This window comes from Telmatherina bonti (genome assembly GCF_933228915.1).
Source record: "Telmatherina bonti genome assembly, chromosome: 24".
NCBI classification, from domain to species: Eukaryota; Metazoa; Chordata; class Actinopteri; order Atheriniformes; family Telmatherinidae; genus Telmatherina; species Telmatherina bonti.
The window spans coordinates 11,734,048-11,748,074 of NC_136633.1; the positions used below are offsets into that span (position 1 = coordinate 11,734,048).

The 14,027-nt window shown below is 36.9% G+C and overlaps 1 protein-coding gene across 1 annotated transcript in view; it reads right to left on the reverse strand.

Moving 5' to 3' along the window:
* Window positions 1–13,274: 13,274 nt before the first annotated feature.
* chrm4a (cholinergic receptor, muscarinic 4a) overlaps window positions 13,275–14,027 on the reverse strand; it is a gene marked incomplete at both ends in the record, with an annotated part of 70,655 nt that continues 69,902 nt past the window's right edge. Inside the window, one exon of the mRNA XM_079264231.1 lies at window positions 13,275–13,520. Coding sequence (XP_079120357.1) covers window positions 13,275–13,520 — 246 coding nt within the window. The remainder of the gene's footprint in view (window positions 13,521–14,027) is intronic.

A 14,027-nucleotide genomic window follows, 5' to 3' on the forward strand; every position in this document is an offset into this window, starting at 1 on the left:
GGTTTTGTTTACATTTTACACAGTGTCTTAACTTTTTGGAAATAGGGCATTGTGAGTATCTGAAGCATCAATTTTCTACTTAAAGTGTAAGTGTGTGATCTCCACAGCTAAATGTCATTTTGAGACGGCACAGTTTATAAAATCTCTTAACATCAAGTGTTTATTTGCATCACAGTTTTGTATAATCACAAGTTGTTTTTGATCTTTTAGACACTTCACTTATGAAATAATAACAACTGTGAATTGTGGCAGGCTCTGAAAACAAGATGCGTATTTCATCAGTGTTTTAAATGAAAGAAAAAAAGGAAGAGAACAAACAACCATACATACCCACACACCCACACACACACACACACACACACACACACACACACACAAATACACGCATACACATACAGTATAGCATGAAGGGTTTTCCCAAAAAACTACCACTAGAAACATGAGTAAATGAAGGACCTGATGGCAATAAAACTCCTTTTTTTAAAGGGTAAATCAACCACAAGTTCATAACATAAGGCCAACTGGAGGATCATTGGAAAAAACCAACCAAAAAACACATTAAATATGTTTTTCTTTCATGTTCTGCGGTGTTCACAAATCAGAGAAATTTTATTTGGGGTAAAAGGTGGATTAAAAATAAAGACTAGCTAGCTGCCACTCTGATGATAGTGTGAACAAAGTCAAGGATTTTCCTAAATAAAACCTTCCATTTCCTTATTTCCTTGAACATGAAGATTAAATTAAATGCTGTTATTATCTTGTTTTTGCTCCCAGATTCATGGCCAGGAACTCCTGCTCTTACAAAAACGGTAAATCAGATTTTATACTTAAATTTGACTTTGAAATAAGACTTGTTTTTCCAAGCGCAACAATTTTGTCACATTTTCCTGATTTTTAACATTGTTCGGTTAGGTTTAGGAAATTGTTCATCTTTACTATGTGGAGATTGTAAATCTTTTGTCTATATAACAAATCTAAATTATGAACAAATGCCCTATAAAAACAGATGCACTGAGCTGTATACTAATTCCCATTACAGTAGTAGTTCTCACTGAACATGCATGATACTGCCACCACCATGCTTCACCATGGAGGTGGGACAAAATGTAGCACTTTTGCATGTTTAGTGATCTTTTTTCAAAAAATACTTTGTTGTTGTTTCTAAATTCAAAATGTAGATGAACACATTTATTTAAGTTATAAATAATTAATTATTAATTCTGATAAAGTCCTTTATACAACAATATGTTCTGTACACACTTCCTTCAGAAGGCACTACATCTATTGAATGACAACAAGGTAATATACTGTATATTTAGCAGGTAAGTTACTTTTAAGTAACTTTTTAAATTGAAATATTAAAAAATAGAAAACTCTTATTTTTTTTAATCATATTTAGATTTCCTAAACCACAATGAAGAACTGGATCATCTAACATGTGGGTGACTGTTTACCTCATATGAGTATTACATTTCATATCCTTTCAGTGGGATTTATCAGCAATGACAGGAATGTAAGTAAGATAAGTGACTTGCTGAAAGTCAGAGTTTGCAGAATAAAAAAGATGGCTGTGTTTGAGACTGCTGATTACCGTGGTAACCTACTCATAACCTGCTCTGACGCAGGTTTCTGCTCTTGTACAAACTGCTCTTTGTTTCTGAGTGATGGAAAGTCGGTCAGAACGCAGACAGTACTTTGTTATTATGGCGTTAGAGAAAAAGTAGAGAAGGGCACCGCAAAATACGTAAACTCACATCGGATTGTCTGCTTAGGCTCAATGCATCAGTCTCATCAAGTCAGATTCTGATGCATGTTTTTAAAACTTTTAACTTCGTCTCAATAAGTCTGAGTTTAAATTGAAAGTTACGACGAGCGTTCAGATCTGACACTGAAAGTTTTGAACGCAACTCGTGTTAAAGAGCAGGGAGAATTTACCTGCTGAGTATCTCCTGTTAGAGATGATAATAAAAACATCCTTTTTGTCACATTTTCCCAAATATTTTTTCATTTTCTTGCAGAACAAAAGGAAATATTTGATCTTATATGCAGGCATGGTGTTCTTCCAAACATGGAAGTGGAAGAACACCAGGCTTTTTTATTTATCTTGCAGAAACCTGAACACAGCTGAGGCTGTTATCAAGCTTAGCCACTATAACACAAAGAGGAAGCCCAATTTAAAAATGGCCTCTGCAAAGTCATAATCAAAAGTTTTATGTGTCACCCCTTCTTATTACTAACACAAATAAGACTTTGCCAACATTAATATCATGTTCACTGAGGTGTGTCTGAGTAGTACCAAACAGACCTAAGATTTGATGAGATCGTCTAATTCCATCTGCATTTTCTCAACATGCCCAAACAAGGAACTCACTGTTCATGCTGTGGTACAAGGTCTCTGTATTTTCTAATCAACCTTGTACCACAGCATGAGCGATGGGGACAGCCGCTCAGAACTACTGATACTCTCCCCACTGAGCAAACAAGCGATGCATGCTCTGTAAAAACATCCAGATCAAATTAGATTTGGCCATGTAGTCAACGTAGCATGCATCAAGTGGAGATAACTTCAAATGACTTGTTTCAGATGGAAAAAAAAAAAAAAAAACTAAATCCAATCTTGATGCTGCTTATCTATTTTTCTGTTTTTCTTCTGCAGCTTAGATCAGAAAACGGATAACGGCTTGTTATCTGATTTTTTATTTTAGTTCAGAAAACAAAAATAGAAAAAAAAGAAGAGTTTCTGTTTATTCATGTTCTGTTTATGAGGGAAAAAAAAGGTTACATCCAATCATCTTGATTTTGAGTACCGTGCACTCTTGATAGTTTGTTTTCTCGAGATAAGATGATTAAGGATCAAAAGTAAGTGTTTTACACTTGATTTCATTGATCAAAATAGACCCCATTATAGCTTGGTGTGTGTGTGTGTGTGTGTGTGTGTGTGTGTGTGTGTGTGTGTTAATGTGTAATTCTGTGAATGAGTTGTTGGTAGAACTTAATAGTCAGAGATGTTGCAATTTCAGCTCTTGTAAAAGTAAAGTTGAATGTATTGATCAGCTATGGATGTTGTTTGATCTGACATATTCAGCTTCCATCTGTCACTGGTTTACCTGTACTGGTTCAAAGGGGCATCCCAGTGCAGAGCTGTTCTGTTATGGGAGGCCCCTTGGATCCATTTGAGGTGGTGGGAGAGAAGAGAATGATGGATAATCCATCACTCATGTTGAAAAGAGCTCCTATTTTCACCCCTTCCCCTATTTCGAACACTGACCAACCTTTAGAGCTCCTTCAGAGACAGGCTGCTTCACCCAAAGCATGAAGAAGCTCTATCAGCGCTCCAAGTGAACCACAACCACATTCAATAAAAGCTAATATAATTTATTACTGTACAAAGTGAATATATTTTTTAGAATTCTTACACACAGCAAGAAAGTTTAATTGGGGAACCAGTGTGGACTTTACATGTTCCCTAGGTTTCCTCCCAGTCCAAAATCATGGATGTTTAAGTCTCTAAATTCTCCCTAGCAGTGAGTGTGAACCTGAGGGGAAATGTTTCTTTCTGTGTTGGACCTGTGATGGTCTAGTAGCTGCTCGAATTGCCTCCAGACCCCCTGGTTGGGAATAATCCGTTATCTTGAGAAAACAAAACGTTGGCTAGATAAGTATCACCTTATCTCAAGACGATGTCAATAAAAAAAACAAAACATTTGAGCACGACCACTCTCAGCTTTCATACACATGGAGAGATGCAGGATACTGAATATAACATAGTTTCTAACCTTTTTACCCTTAAAACTTCCTCTGAAGAAATTTTTGAATCTTTTTCTTAAGGAAGAAAAAAAAATGGCATTTTCTACAACAGTTGTTAGAAATATTGGCACTTTCAAACCCAACAAAAGACCAACCAAAGCTTGAGTTGATTTACCCTTTTGTGAGTCATTAGATGGAGTTTTGTAACTGGAACACAATTCTGAGTGTTGCAGAGCAAATTTAAAGCATATACATTACATGTACACATAGTCACCAACATACAGGCAACATTAATATGACATGATATCTATGTGTTTTCTTTACTTTGGCATTCATATTACACCCCCAGCCTCCGAGATAACACATGCCACCTCCGTGAAGGAATACTTGACACATTCAGTATGGTTCAAATTAGGGTTGTCACTTAGCTGATGCCACTGATTTTAATCTTTATAGCAATATTTGGACAAAAAGGACAACAATTCACAACGCTTTTACATCACTATAAAGATCATGCTCTGTACATGAAGGTAAATACATTTCGTGGAAAAAGAACACAAGTGCCATGTCTCGTCTCTTTGGAATGAATCACAATGTGATGTAAATCCTATATAGAATATCCAGAAGTTTGTGTATTTACAGTCGTTGTACTTCTGATTTACATTTAAACAGTTGTGGACATGAATCCACTGTCTACTCACTACCTTTGTATTGCACATTTTACATTAGTATGATTTATAAATCGTTGAAAATGTCAGTGAAACATGTCTGGAAAGTTTACAAGGTTCTTCGGAAACCAACAAAAATCCTGCTTTTAAAACTGTCCTGGCACAAAATCCCGTTCTGTTGTATCACTCAAAAGTATTTTAATGACAAAAACCTTTATGTTTTTCAACCATCACTGCATGTTGTTTTAATCTGCTGCACAGCTACTGATGTGCTTTTGCTCTCTGGCTTTTCATTGGCTCCTGGCTGTAACTGTGATATCTGGCCAATTTATAAACCCAACAACAAAGTGAGTAATGTAAACATGAATTGTTTAAAATAACAAAAGGTCGATCAAAGAAAAACGCAAAAGAATATTTTGATTTTTAAAAAATAACGTGCCACGACGTGGAGTGAAGGCATCTTCAGGACTAAGGTGTGATCTGAAGAGGGAGGAGCCTGTTTATTTTCATGTGGTGACACATGAGCACATGTGTTTTTGCTTCCATGTTTCAGAAACTGAATGTGTTGTCTTTCTATCTGATACATTAAAACATTTGAAACATATTTTGTATGAGTATGAGTGTGACTACAGTATGAAGAATATTTAAAATATCTGTTTAATCGGACTCGTCATCCGTCTTTGACACTGTTGTAACTGTCTGATCAAGAGACTCCTGGATCTGGTTGAGATGTCAGATTTACATTAAAAGTGGGTTTTATCCTACCTTTCAGGTACAAGTTTGGGTGTTCATGTGAACCAGATGTGGTCAAATCCAACGGAATTGTTGTGTGGGGTACCACAGGGCTCAGTCTCGGGGTCTATTCTATTTCTTCTGTACATCCTCCGTCTTAGCTACATAACCAGGCAGTTAAGTAATGTATTGCATAATTTCTTTAATAGTTGTGTTGTATGTTCAAATCCACATAGCTTTAAACCATAGACTGTATTAAAAAAAAGATAGATGGAGCCCCTGTGACGTCAACCATTGGTTTCTGAAGAGCTAAATAGAAGTTTGGTGGGCGGTTCCTACCATCACCATCAAATATGGGCAAAGAGGTGAAGCTGAGAGGGGGGCTGTGAGCGTCATGGTGGATGATTGCAACAAGCAAACTCCGAGCTTTCTGTAGCTAAGAGCTAAGCGAGCTAACCTTGAGATAAGAGGAGCTTAACAGCTAACAGAGGTAAGCAGGCTAAAAGCTAAGTCACGTTGTTAACCGGCTAAAAACTGCAGTTGTTCTACGTTCTTCTTACTTGAAGCGTGAAATCGGGTACCCGTCAATCAAAAGCCCCTAAATATGCTGACTTTCTAGATTAAATTACTTTTAAACGGGCGAGTTAGAAAAAAAATTCACTCCCCCCACAGTTGTCATGAAGTTAAACCTGACCTATTAAACCTAAAATGGATTTTTGAACCAGGCTGTAAACATGTTTATTTCTGCTGTAAACATGTTTATTTCTGCTGTGAAGTTGGTCTTTTTTAACATGGGAGTCTATGGGGATTTGCTCTGTTTTGCAGCCCCTAGTGGATGAAGGGGGAACTGCAGTTTTATGCACTTCCACACAGGCTTCACTTTTAACCGCCGAAGGCTCCATCCATCTTTCATATACGGCCTATGCTCTAAACTCCCCTCCATAACTGGCAGATTGACCAGTTTCAAACAAAACTTTTAATTACTACACCTGACAATAAAATCTAAAAAATTAAGCATTGTATAGTAGCTTTAGGCTCTTAAATGAGCAGTCTTACAAATAAGCCTTACGCTCCAACTGGACAAATTTATCCTCGTAGAATAAAAAGATCATTTTTAACTCAGCAGAGTCTCTGGAACGTCGTTCTGGACAGCTAATTAGACACAGTTTCTTTCAACTGAGAAACATCGCAACACAGAGAATTCTGGTGTCAAAGGTCTAACTTTAGATGGTGACTCATGCTGCTCTGTCTTCTCGTTCAGATTTCTGTAGCTGTCGTTTGCTTGATTAAATAAAAAATAGCTCAACCATCTCTGGGCTGTACAGAATGCAACTGTACAGTATTTAACTTACACTCATAGAAGTGTACATACGTTGTTACTGGGATGGCCGACAGGAGCAAACGTGCTTCATATACACAAACACACTGCATATTGTCTGTATATGGTCTCTCAGATATGATTGGGCTGTGTTGCCAGACTGTGCACCCTATTATATATCTGACTCCAAATCACTCACAGCCCCCAAATTCTGAAAAAAACTAAATGTGGGGAGTAAAAAGGAGAGATTTACTGGGGTTTTTAGGCATATTCTGGCAGCATGGTCTCTAATATGACACCTGTCAGAGTGTTTTCATCTGAAAGACAGACAATGGTGAGAAGAACAGAGGTGCTGGTTGGAAGTTTCATCAACGTGATGGTAGGTAGAGAAACTACATTAAGGTACTTATTTCAATATTACGTTTGGCCTTAATCCTGTACAATCTTAAAAAAAAAAAAACCCAGCTAATTTAAATTATTGACACAAGTGCAGTAGAAACTTTGATAACATCTGAACATTTCCATTGGGAGAATGCAGCCTTTTCATCTTCAAGTTTTTTTTTTTTGGTATATTCAGCATGTTTTTGTACATAAAGTGCATTGGTACCTGTCGGCCACCATATATTACACTACTTTTAGCATTTTTTTATGAGTTACTACATGGTCAGGGTCCTACTTACGTCTCTGATCTTATTTACCTCCACTCGCACCCATACTCAAATATGGTAGTTCCCCCTTTCCTCTTTGCTGCAGACATATCAGCATCTTTACCCTCCTGGATCTCTCTGCAGTCTTTAATGCTGTTACCCACACCGTCCTCCTCTCCCATCCGTCTGCCTGCCTGGGCCTCTGGTTTAGCACTTGGTTTATTCACAAATGACATTTCAGATGATCCACATTGATGCATCCTGGTACTGACTGGTAGTAAAAGTTCTCATTAGTATAGGATTAGTGTAAGAGATTATTTTTGTCCAGTTTAGCTTCTCTTCATTGGCTCTAACATAGATTTTAAAACTTTTTGCTTCACATACAAAGCTTTTAGTGACAAAGCTCCACTGGATCTTAAAGATTTCCCAGTTCCATGTCTTCTACAAGGTTTACTTGTGATTCCCAAAGGTTTTAAAAGTGGAATAGGCGGCACAACCTTCATTTACTAGAGTCCCCTCTGGAAAGAGAGGCTTCAGGAGGCAGACACCATCTCTACCTTTAAGATTAGACTTCAAATTTTCCTTTTTAATAAATCTTATTCAGGTCTGGCTTGGTGACTCGCATCCATTCCTTTAATTGTGCTGCTATAGGTCGAAGCTGGAGGAGAACTTCCCATGGTACACTGGCCTACTCTGTGCTCTCCGTGTACAAATTACCAACATTGTTGTTATCATGAGTTTGTGTTGGTGTCAGTTATTCAGGTTATCATAAGAACTTGAATGAAGGCTACAGAACTTCTAGTTTTTTGGTTTCTTAAGACAATTCACCTTTTATTTTAAAGGCTTTTGTAGTTTTAACCAGTTCTCAGGGAGTTTTGGCTAATGGGCGTTGAAGGAACGTTGACACGTTAACGACCATTAGGTCACGTGGTGTCATTATCTCACCTGACTATTCGCTTGGTCGTTTAAGTCATTTCACCTCTGCATCGTTCACCGGCATAACTAAAACTGTTTCCTCTGTTCAGAGAAGATTTTCCTTCAGTGATTAACAGCGATTCCTTCTTTCATACACATACAGTTCTCAGGTAATGTCCTGAAACGGACATTATTTAGAGCATGAGCAATAAAATGAAGATATGTGCATCATTTTGCAGTACAATAAATACCAAGCGTTATCCCAAGGAGGAGCCCAGTTCCAAGCCAACTTTAGATTCATTGAGGTCCAGCATTTTGCAGGTCTCCCTTGAGGACTCAAGGCTCATCTGCTGTCACAGAGTAAAGGTCATTTGCATTTATATACACTGTTTAAGAGTCATCACTTTCACTTTGTCAATATTATGATCATTAAAATGTAGTTTCCAACCAATCTGCTTCCACAAATGGAGCTGATTATGTCTTTCTGACATTATAGCCTGCTGGCCAGACACACTGAGAGCAGATTTATGCGTACACGATGTTATCAGACATGCGACTGTACTCTGGTTGTGCTTGGTTCCATCCCACTGAGCAGCAAAAAGACAGCTTTCTCAATGACTCCGGACTGTTTGACTGGCTCCAAACCAGAGAAAAACGTGTTTAAAATGGGAAAGAGCTAATGTGCAATCAACTGTGCCAACAGATTCAGAAGGAAGGCAGATTTTCCATTTGGAGTCTTCCAAAGAGAGCCAAATGGATCGGCACTATTCAAGAGGAATTTTCACTAAGATATTCAGATTTTTCAGAAAGTACTTATCAGTAAGTTTGATTTTTAGTAAACATTATTATTGCACAAGATTTCAACAAGTCTAGATAAACTGTTTAGCAACTGTGTTGTGATAAAAGGTTTTCAGTACAAGACTGGATTCATGTAGTCAATGTTGGCCTGTGTGTTATTGTTAAAGGCTGATGACCTACTCTGTCATCAGAAGTGTCCCTCCCACCTAAAAATAACTATAAAGGGAAATAACACTTGAATTTAGATGACCCAGCTTTCTACCTGCACTTAAATGCATCATGTATTTGTGGAACTGTGAGGAGTCTGGAGGCGTGAAGACTCCAAACTCCACTTGCACTTGCGAGCATTTACCAATCTGCTCACACAGAAAGATTTTATCACGAACATGATCACATCTATGAGGTCCAGGATAAAATATATACATGCAAAATACAAATATGTGTGCAGTTTTTAAAGTGTAAAGTGATTGTAAAGTGATTTCTTATGTTTATTAGTTGTGTGTGCATTTAAACATATATTGGTGAGAACCCAGAGTTACTCAGAAATGGTTTTAAATATTTGTAAATCATGCATATTTTTTTATTACTATTATGAGTCTAGTTTTACTCCATATCTCCATCCACTTAAATCTGTTTGTACATAAACAAAATATTGATTTGAGCCTTTGTAAACTTAAATATTGCTGCCAAATCCTGCAGTAAAATACTAATTTTTATTTAACATATTTTATATATTTGATGTATTAGGTCCATGGTCAGAAAAGTCTTTGGTAGGTTGTAAAGACCCTGTCAAGACCTACAACTATGAACTGAAGACAACTAAATACAGTTAAATTCAATGTATTTGTAATCTGCCAATTAATGACCAAAGTCTCATCAAGGCATTTTTAAAGATTTCACTGTTCCCCTATTTTTATTATTAAGATAATCATTATAATCCACATGAGTCCTGTTTGTTGTTATTTTATGCAAGCTGAGTCATATAAAACCAGAACTATGAAAGGTAACCATCAGCTTCCACCAGTAAGCAGCTGAGATGACCAGATGTTGAATATTTTGCCACTCAGGGGCTGTTTTTGTTGTCTAGATGGAGAATTGATGGACCTGTTAATCCGCTATTCTGCCTGTATGTTCAGAAAGAGAGTGCATTTCTTAAAACAAATTAAAAAGGAAATTTAGAAGGGTTTCACATATAACAATGATTCCAATAATACATTTTATTCAATACATTTCATAAGACAATAATTCATTTATTCCATCTAAATTCCCATTTTAAATTGTTTTAAGAAAGGCAGATCATACAGGCAGAATAGAGGATTAACAGGTACTTCCTCAATAAAAATAAATAAATAAATAATAATAATGGAAAATAATAATAGGTGACGATTATTAACATGTAAAAAAAAACAAAAAACAAAAAACAATCAAAAATTAAATAAACATCAAAACAAATATATATGGGCTTCGCATAGGAGTTTACATGGTAACATGAGTTTCATGTGAATATATAGGTTTGAAGTGTTATGTTATTATTATGAATTATGTTAATATTATGAAAATGTTCTGAAACTTCATGCTCCTTATGTTTAAAATATGTTTCACACGTGTGAAACCACACAGTCACCTGTAAAATGTGCGTTTTTCTGTAAATTTATTCAAATTCAAAGGGGATTTCAATTTACTATCAAGATTACTGTATTTTGAATGACGTGTTATTTTTCATAATGTCTGTGCAATTGTTAAAAAAAAAAAAAAAAAAAAGAAACTTAACAAAACGTCATCAGTTCTGATATATTTAATCCGTGTAAAATGACACATAGTTGAATATCAGGAAGAGAGCTGCGTTGTCAGTCGGTGAAAAGGAAGTAAGAGCTGAAGAATTCTTAATGCTCATGAAATGCTTCTGGAGGAGAGGATTTTTTTCTCTGGGTTCCTAAAAGAAAACGTTTCATTTTGGTCTGTTTAGTCGGTGTAATTGTCATTCTCATTGTATCCGCAGCTCCTGCTGGCAGACCAGAACTAAATAAGGGATTCCTGTACTGCCTCGGTTCTCCTCCTTTCGTGCCCTACTTTTCTTTGACAAGCTCATCACTGCGTTTCCCTAATTCCCTCTTCCCCACCCCTCCTAGTCTCCCTCTCTGTCATTTCTTTGCATCAGTTTCCTTTTTAAACGGTAGACGAACTGCCTTTATGTGGCAGGTTTCTACTTTTGTTGCCCAGTCAAAGCTTTGACATTCACCCATTCACACAAGCACTTCTTCATCTTCCTGTTGTTTCGTCTTTCATCATCACATGAGCCAGGCAGGAAAACGTGGGGTTTAGTGTTTTATCCAAGGATACATGGAAATGAAGACTGGAGGAGCTGGGGATCAAACCACAACCAGCCTGACTGCTGGATGACTCCTCTGTCATTCATTTCCTTGCCTACCTGTTTTCAAATGTCTCTTTTTCTCTGCTATGTTCAAGTTTGGATCTCAACATCAGGTTTTATTACAGAAAGCAGCAATAATGTGCCCTGATATTGATTTCCATGTTTAAATATGAAGAATATGAAAGAGGATGAATGAAGCTAAATGTGTTGGACTGAACTACTGATAAATGGGACCAGAAATTTCCCTGCTGAAACACTCAGATTGTCTTATCTCACCCTAAGACATCCACACAGTGTTGATACACTTAACCCTTTATGGTCCTGGTATGCCAAAAGAGGTGATTTGTAGTGACTATAATAAATTTCTTTGTAAAATCATGGAAATAAACCTGCCTGAGTTATCTCTACCAATTAGATTGGGTGTGTAAAATCCAAACTAAGAGTGTGTTTCAACACTGCCCTTTCAAATTTGGACAATTTAATTGTTTTTATTTTATTATCAACTTATATTTCAACCATTTGTATAATAAAAAAAAATATTCTGATTATTTTTTGAAAGAATTATACAAAGAAACATTTTTCTCTGGCATTTTTCTTAGAGTGAAAGGTTAATATATTAAATCATAATTTAAAAACAGATTTTTGTGTTTTTCAATCAGGCTATCTTTGTCTTATATTAAAATTTATTTGACTATGGGAAAAATTTAAATGTGAGAAAAAGTATCTGTCAGGGGGAAAATACTTTAGCACTGTATTTGCATAAAACCTGCGCATTCAAATGAAATAGAATCTTTTTTTTAGAAGATTATTTCTTTGTTGTTACAATGCTTTTTGGCAATATATTGTATACACTTAGGAATGTTTTTTACCCTTCTAAATAGCGTTACGTTTGGAAGAAGCATGCATGCCATGAGCAGCATTGAGTGTGTGGGTTGCATGGATGTAAAATTAACCAAATCTTCCAAACAAAGCTAAGATTTCTAGTCAAGAAGCACTGGTGCAACAAAGAAATAATCTTCCAGCACGAGTGTCCTTCCTTTTTATGCTAAGTTTAGCTAGCTGCTGTCGCTGTTGATCAGATAAAAACCAACTGTTTATCTTTAGGCTGTAAATCATTTCATAACCTGTCTGAGTTGTCTGATGGCTGGAATCATAACATACCCAGGCTGCAATTATGATTATGGTCATGGATTTTGTGCAGATATTATATTAAATTGTGATTCATTCAGTTTCCATTTAACAATAATTCCCGTCTTCCTAATTTGTGATTACACCTTCCCCGTCCCTTGAAACCCTGCTCTTCTTTGTGCATCTGACGCACCATAAATGCTAATATTCTGGTTCAGAAGCAGGATCTAAGACGTCTTTTTGATGTTGTCACATGTTGTATAAATAAATCTGGGTTGATGGGTTTGTCAAAACACAGCCAGGAGCCAAGTGCCTACACAGTAATTAACCTCGGTACTCTGAAATAAACAGTTTCCATCAAATCAAAGGTTAAATACATCATAGGAAGCAAGAAAATACATCCAAATCAAGACGGTACATATGTTTTTTTATACCGGCAGAGCAACAGAGTTTGAGTAGTGAAATCACACAGTGCTTTAACGACCAGGGAAGTACATCCAAAAAGAACAAACCAGCTGCAGAGTAAAACCTCTTCCACCCACGCTGCTGTATTACTTCTCTAATATGAATTCATTACCTCATCGGTCTTTTCAACTCATATTATTCCAAGTTTCACCATTACTGTGACCGAAACTCTTCTTGCTCTGTAATGTTTTCCGGCTTAGAGGAAGCCCAGCAGGTCAACAAAGAACTGGTTTCCACCCACTCACATTTTCCTCCATATACGAGATAATTGGTATTTACTTGTGAATAAATAGCTGCTCGTCCACTTCAGGTGTCTGGTTTCTTCAGAAGGAACCTTCCCCTAAATTCTGCCATCTGTCTTTTTTTCTGTATTTGTTTTTTTAATTTTTACTTACCTCTGGGTAAAGTTTCTTTTCTCCCTCCTTTGTTTCCCGCTCCTCATGTGGTTTCCCTTCCCATCCCTCCCTTTATCTTCTTCTATCATCTCATCTTGTACCAATATTTTTATACTGGCACAGCAGCAGATTTTTAAAAGTCTTTTTGAAGGTGGCGTTGCACAGTGCATAACAAGCTGGGTTGATGGTGGAGTTGACATAGCACAGCCAGTAGCCAATCGCCCACACTGTGTCAGGGACACAGGACTGACAGAAGGTTGATATCAGTACCATCACGTTGTACGGTGTCCATGTGATGATGAAAGCCAGCAGGATGGCAAAGATGGTCTTGGTTACCTAAACAGATGATTAAAAAGAAAAACAGCAGAAAACTGTTCTTAGCAGGGTGAAGCAACTGATTCAGCTCACATATCAAGAACGATTACCACTGTAATGATGCGGTTAAAGGTCCCATATTGTACATTCTTCCAGCCATTTTTTTGGGGTGTCAGAGGTCCACTAGCATTGTTTTCCAAAGGTGCCAGCCTTGGTTTTTAATTTGAGCTATGCCAAAAGTCGCTCAGCAGGCTAGCCAGGGTCAAAGGAGAGTGGTGCTTTCCTTTTGTGAACTCACAAAGAGGATGAACTCAGAGCACTAAAAAGTGCAGCAAGAAAGTTCTCATTTTGGGCGTCATACAGGATAAAGACACATTTAACTGTTAGGACACTTTTAAAAAGGGAATTTTGCACAATATGGGACCTTTAGTGTGCAGACTAAATTGTTTAAGCTAACCAGTATCATCTTCATTAGCCTCTGGTAGCATTACATAATGTTGATTAACATTGAGTTTGCTGTATAAAAGG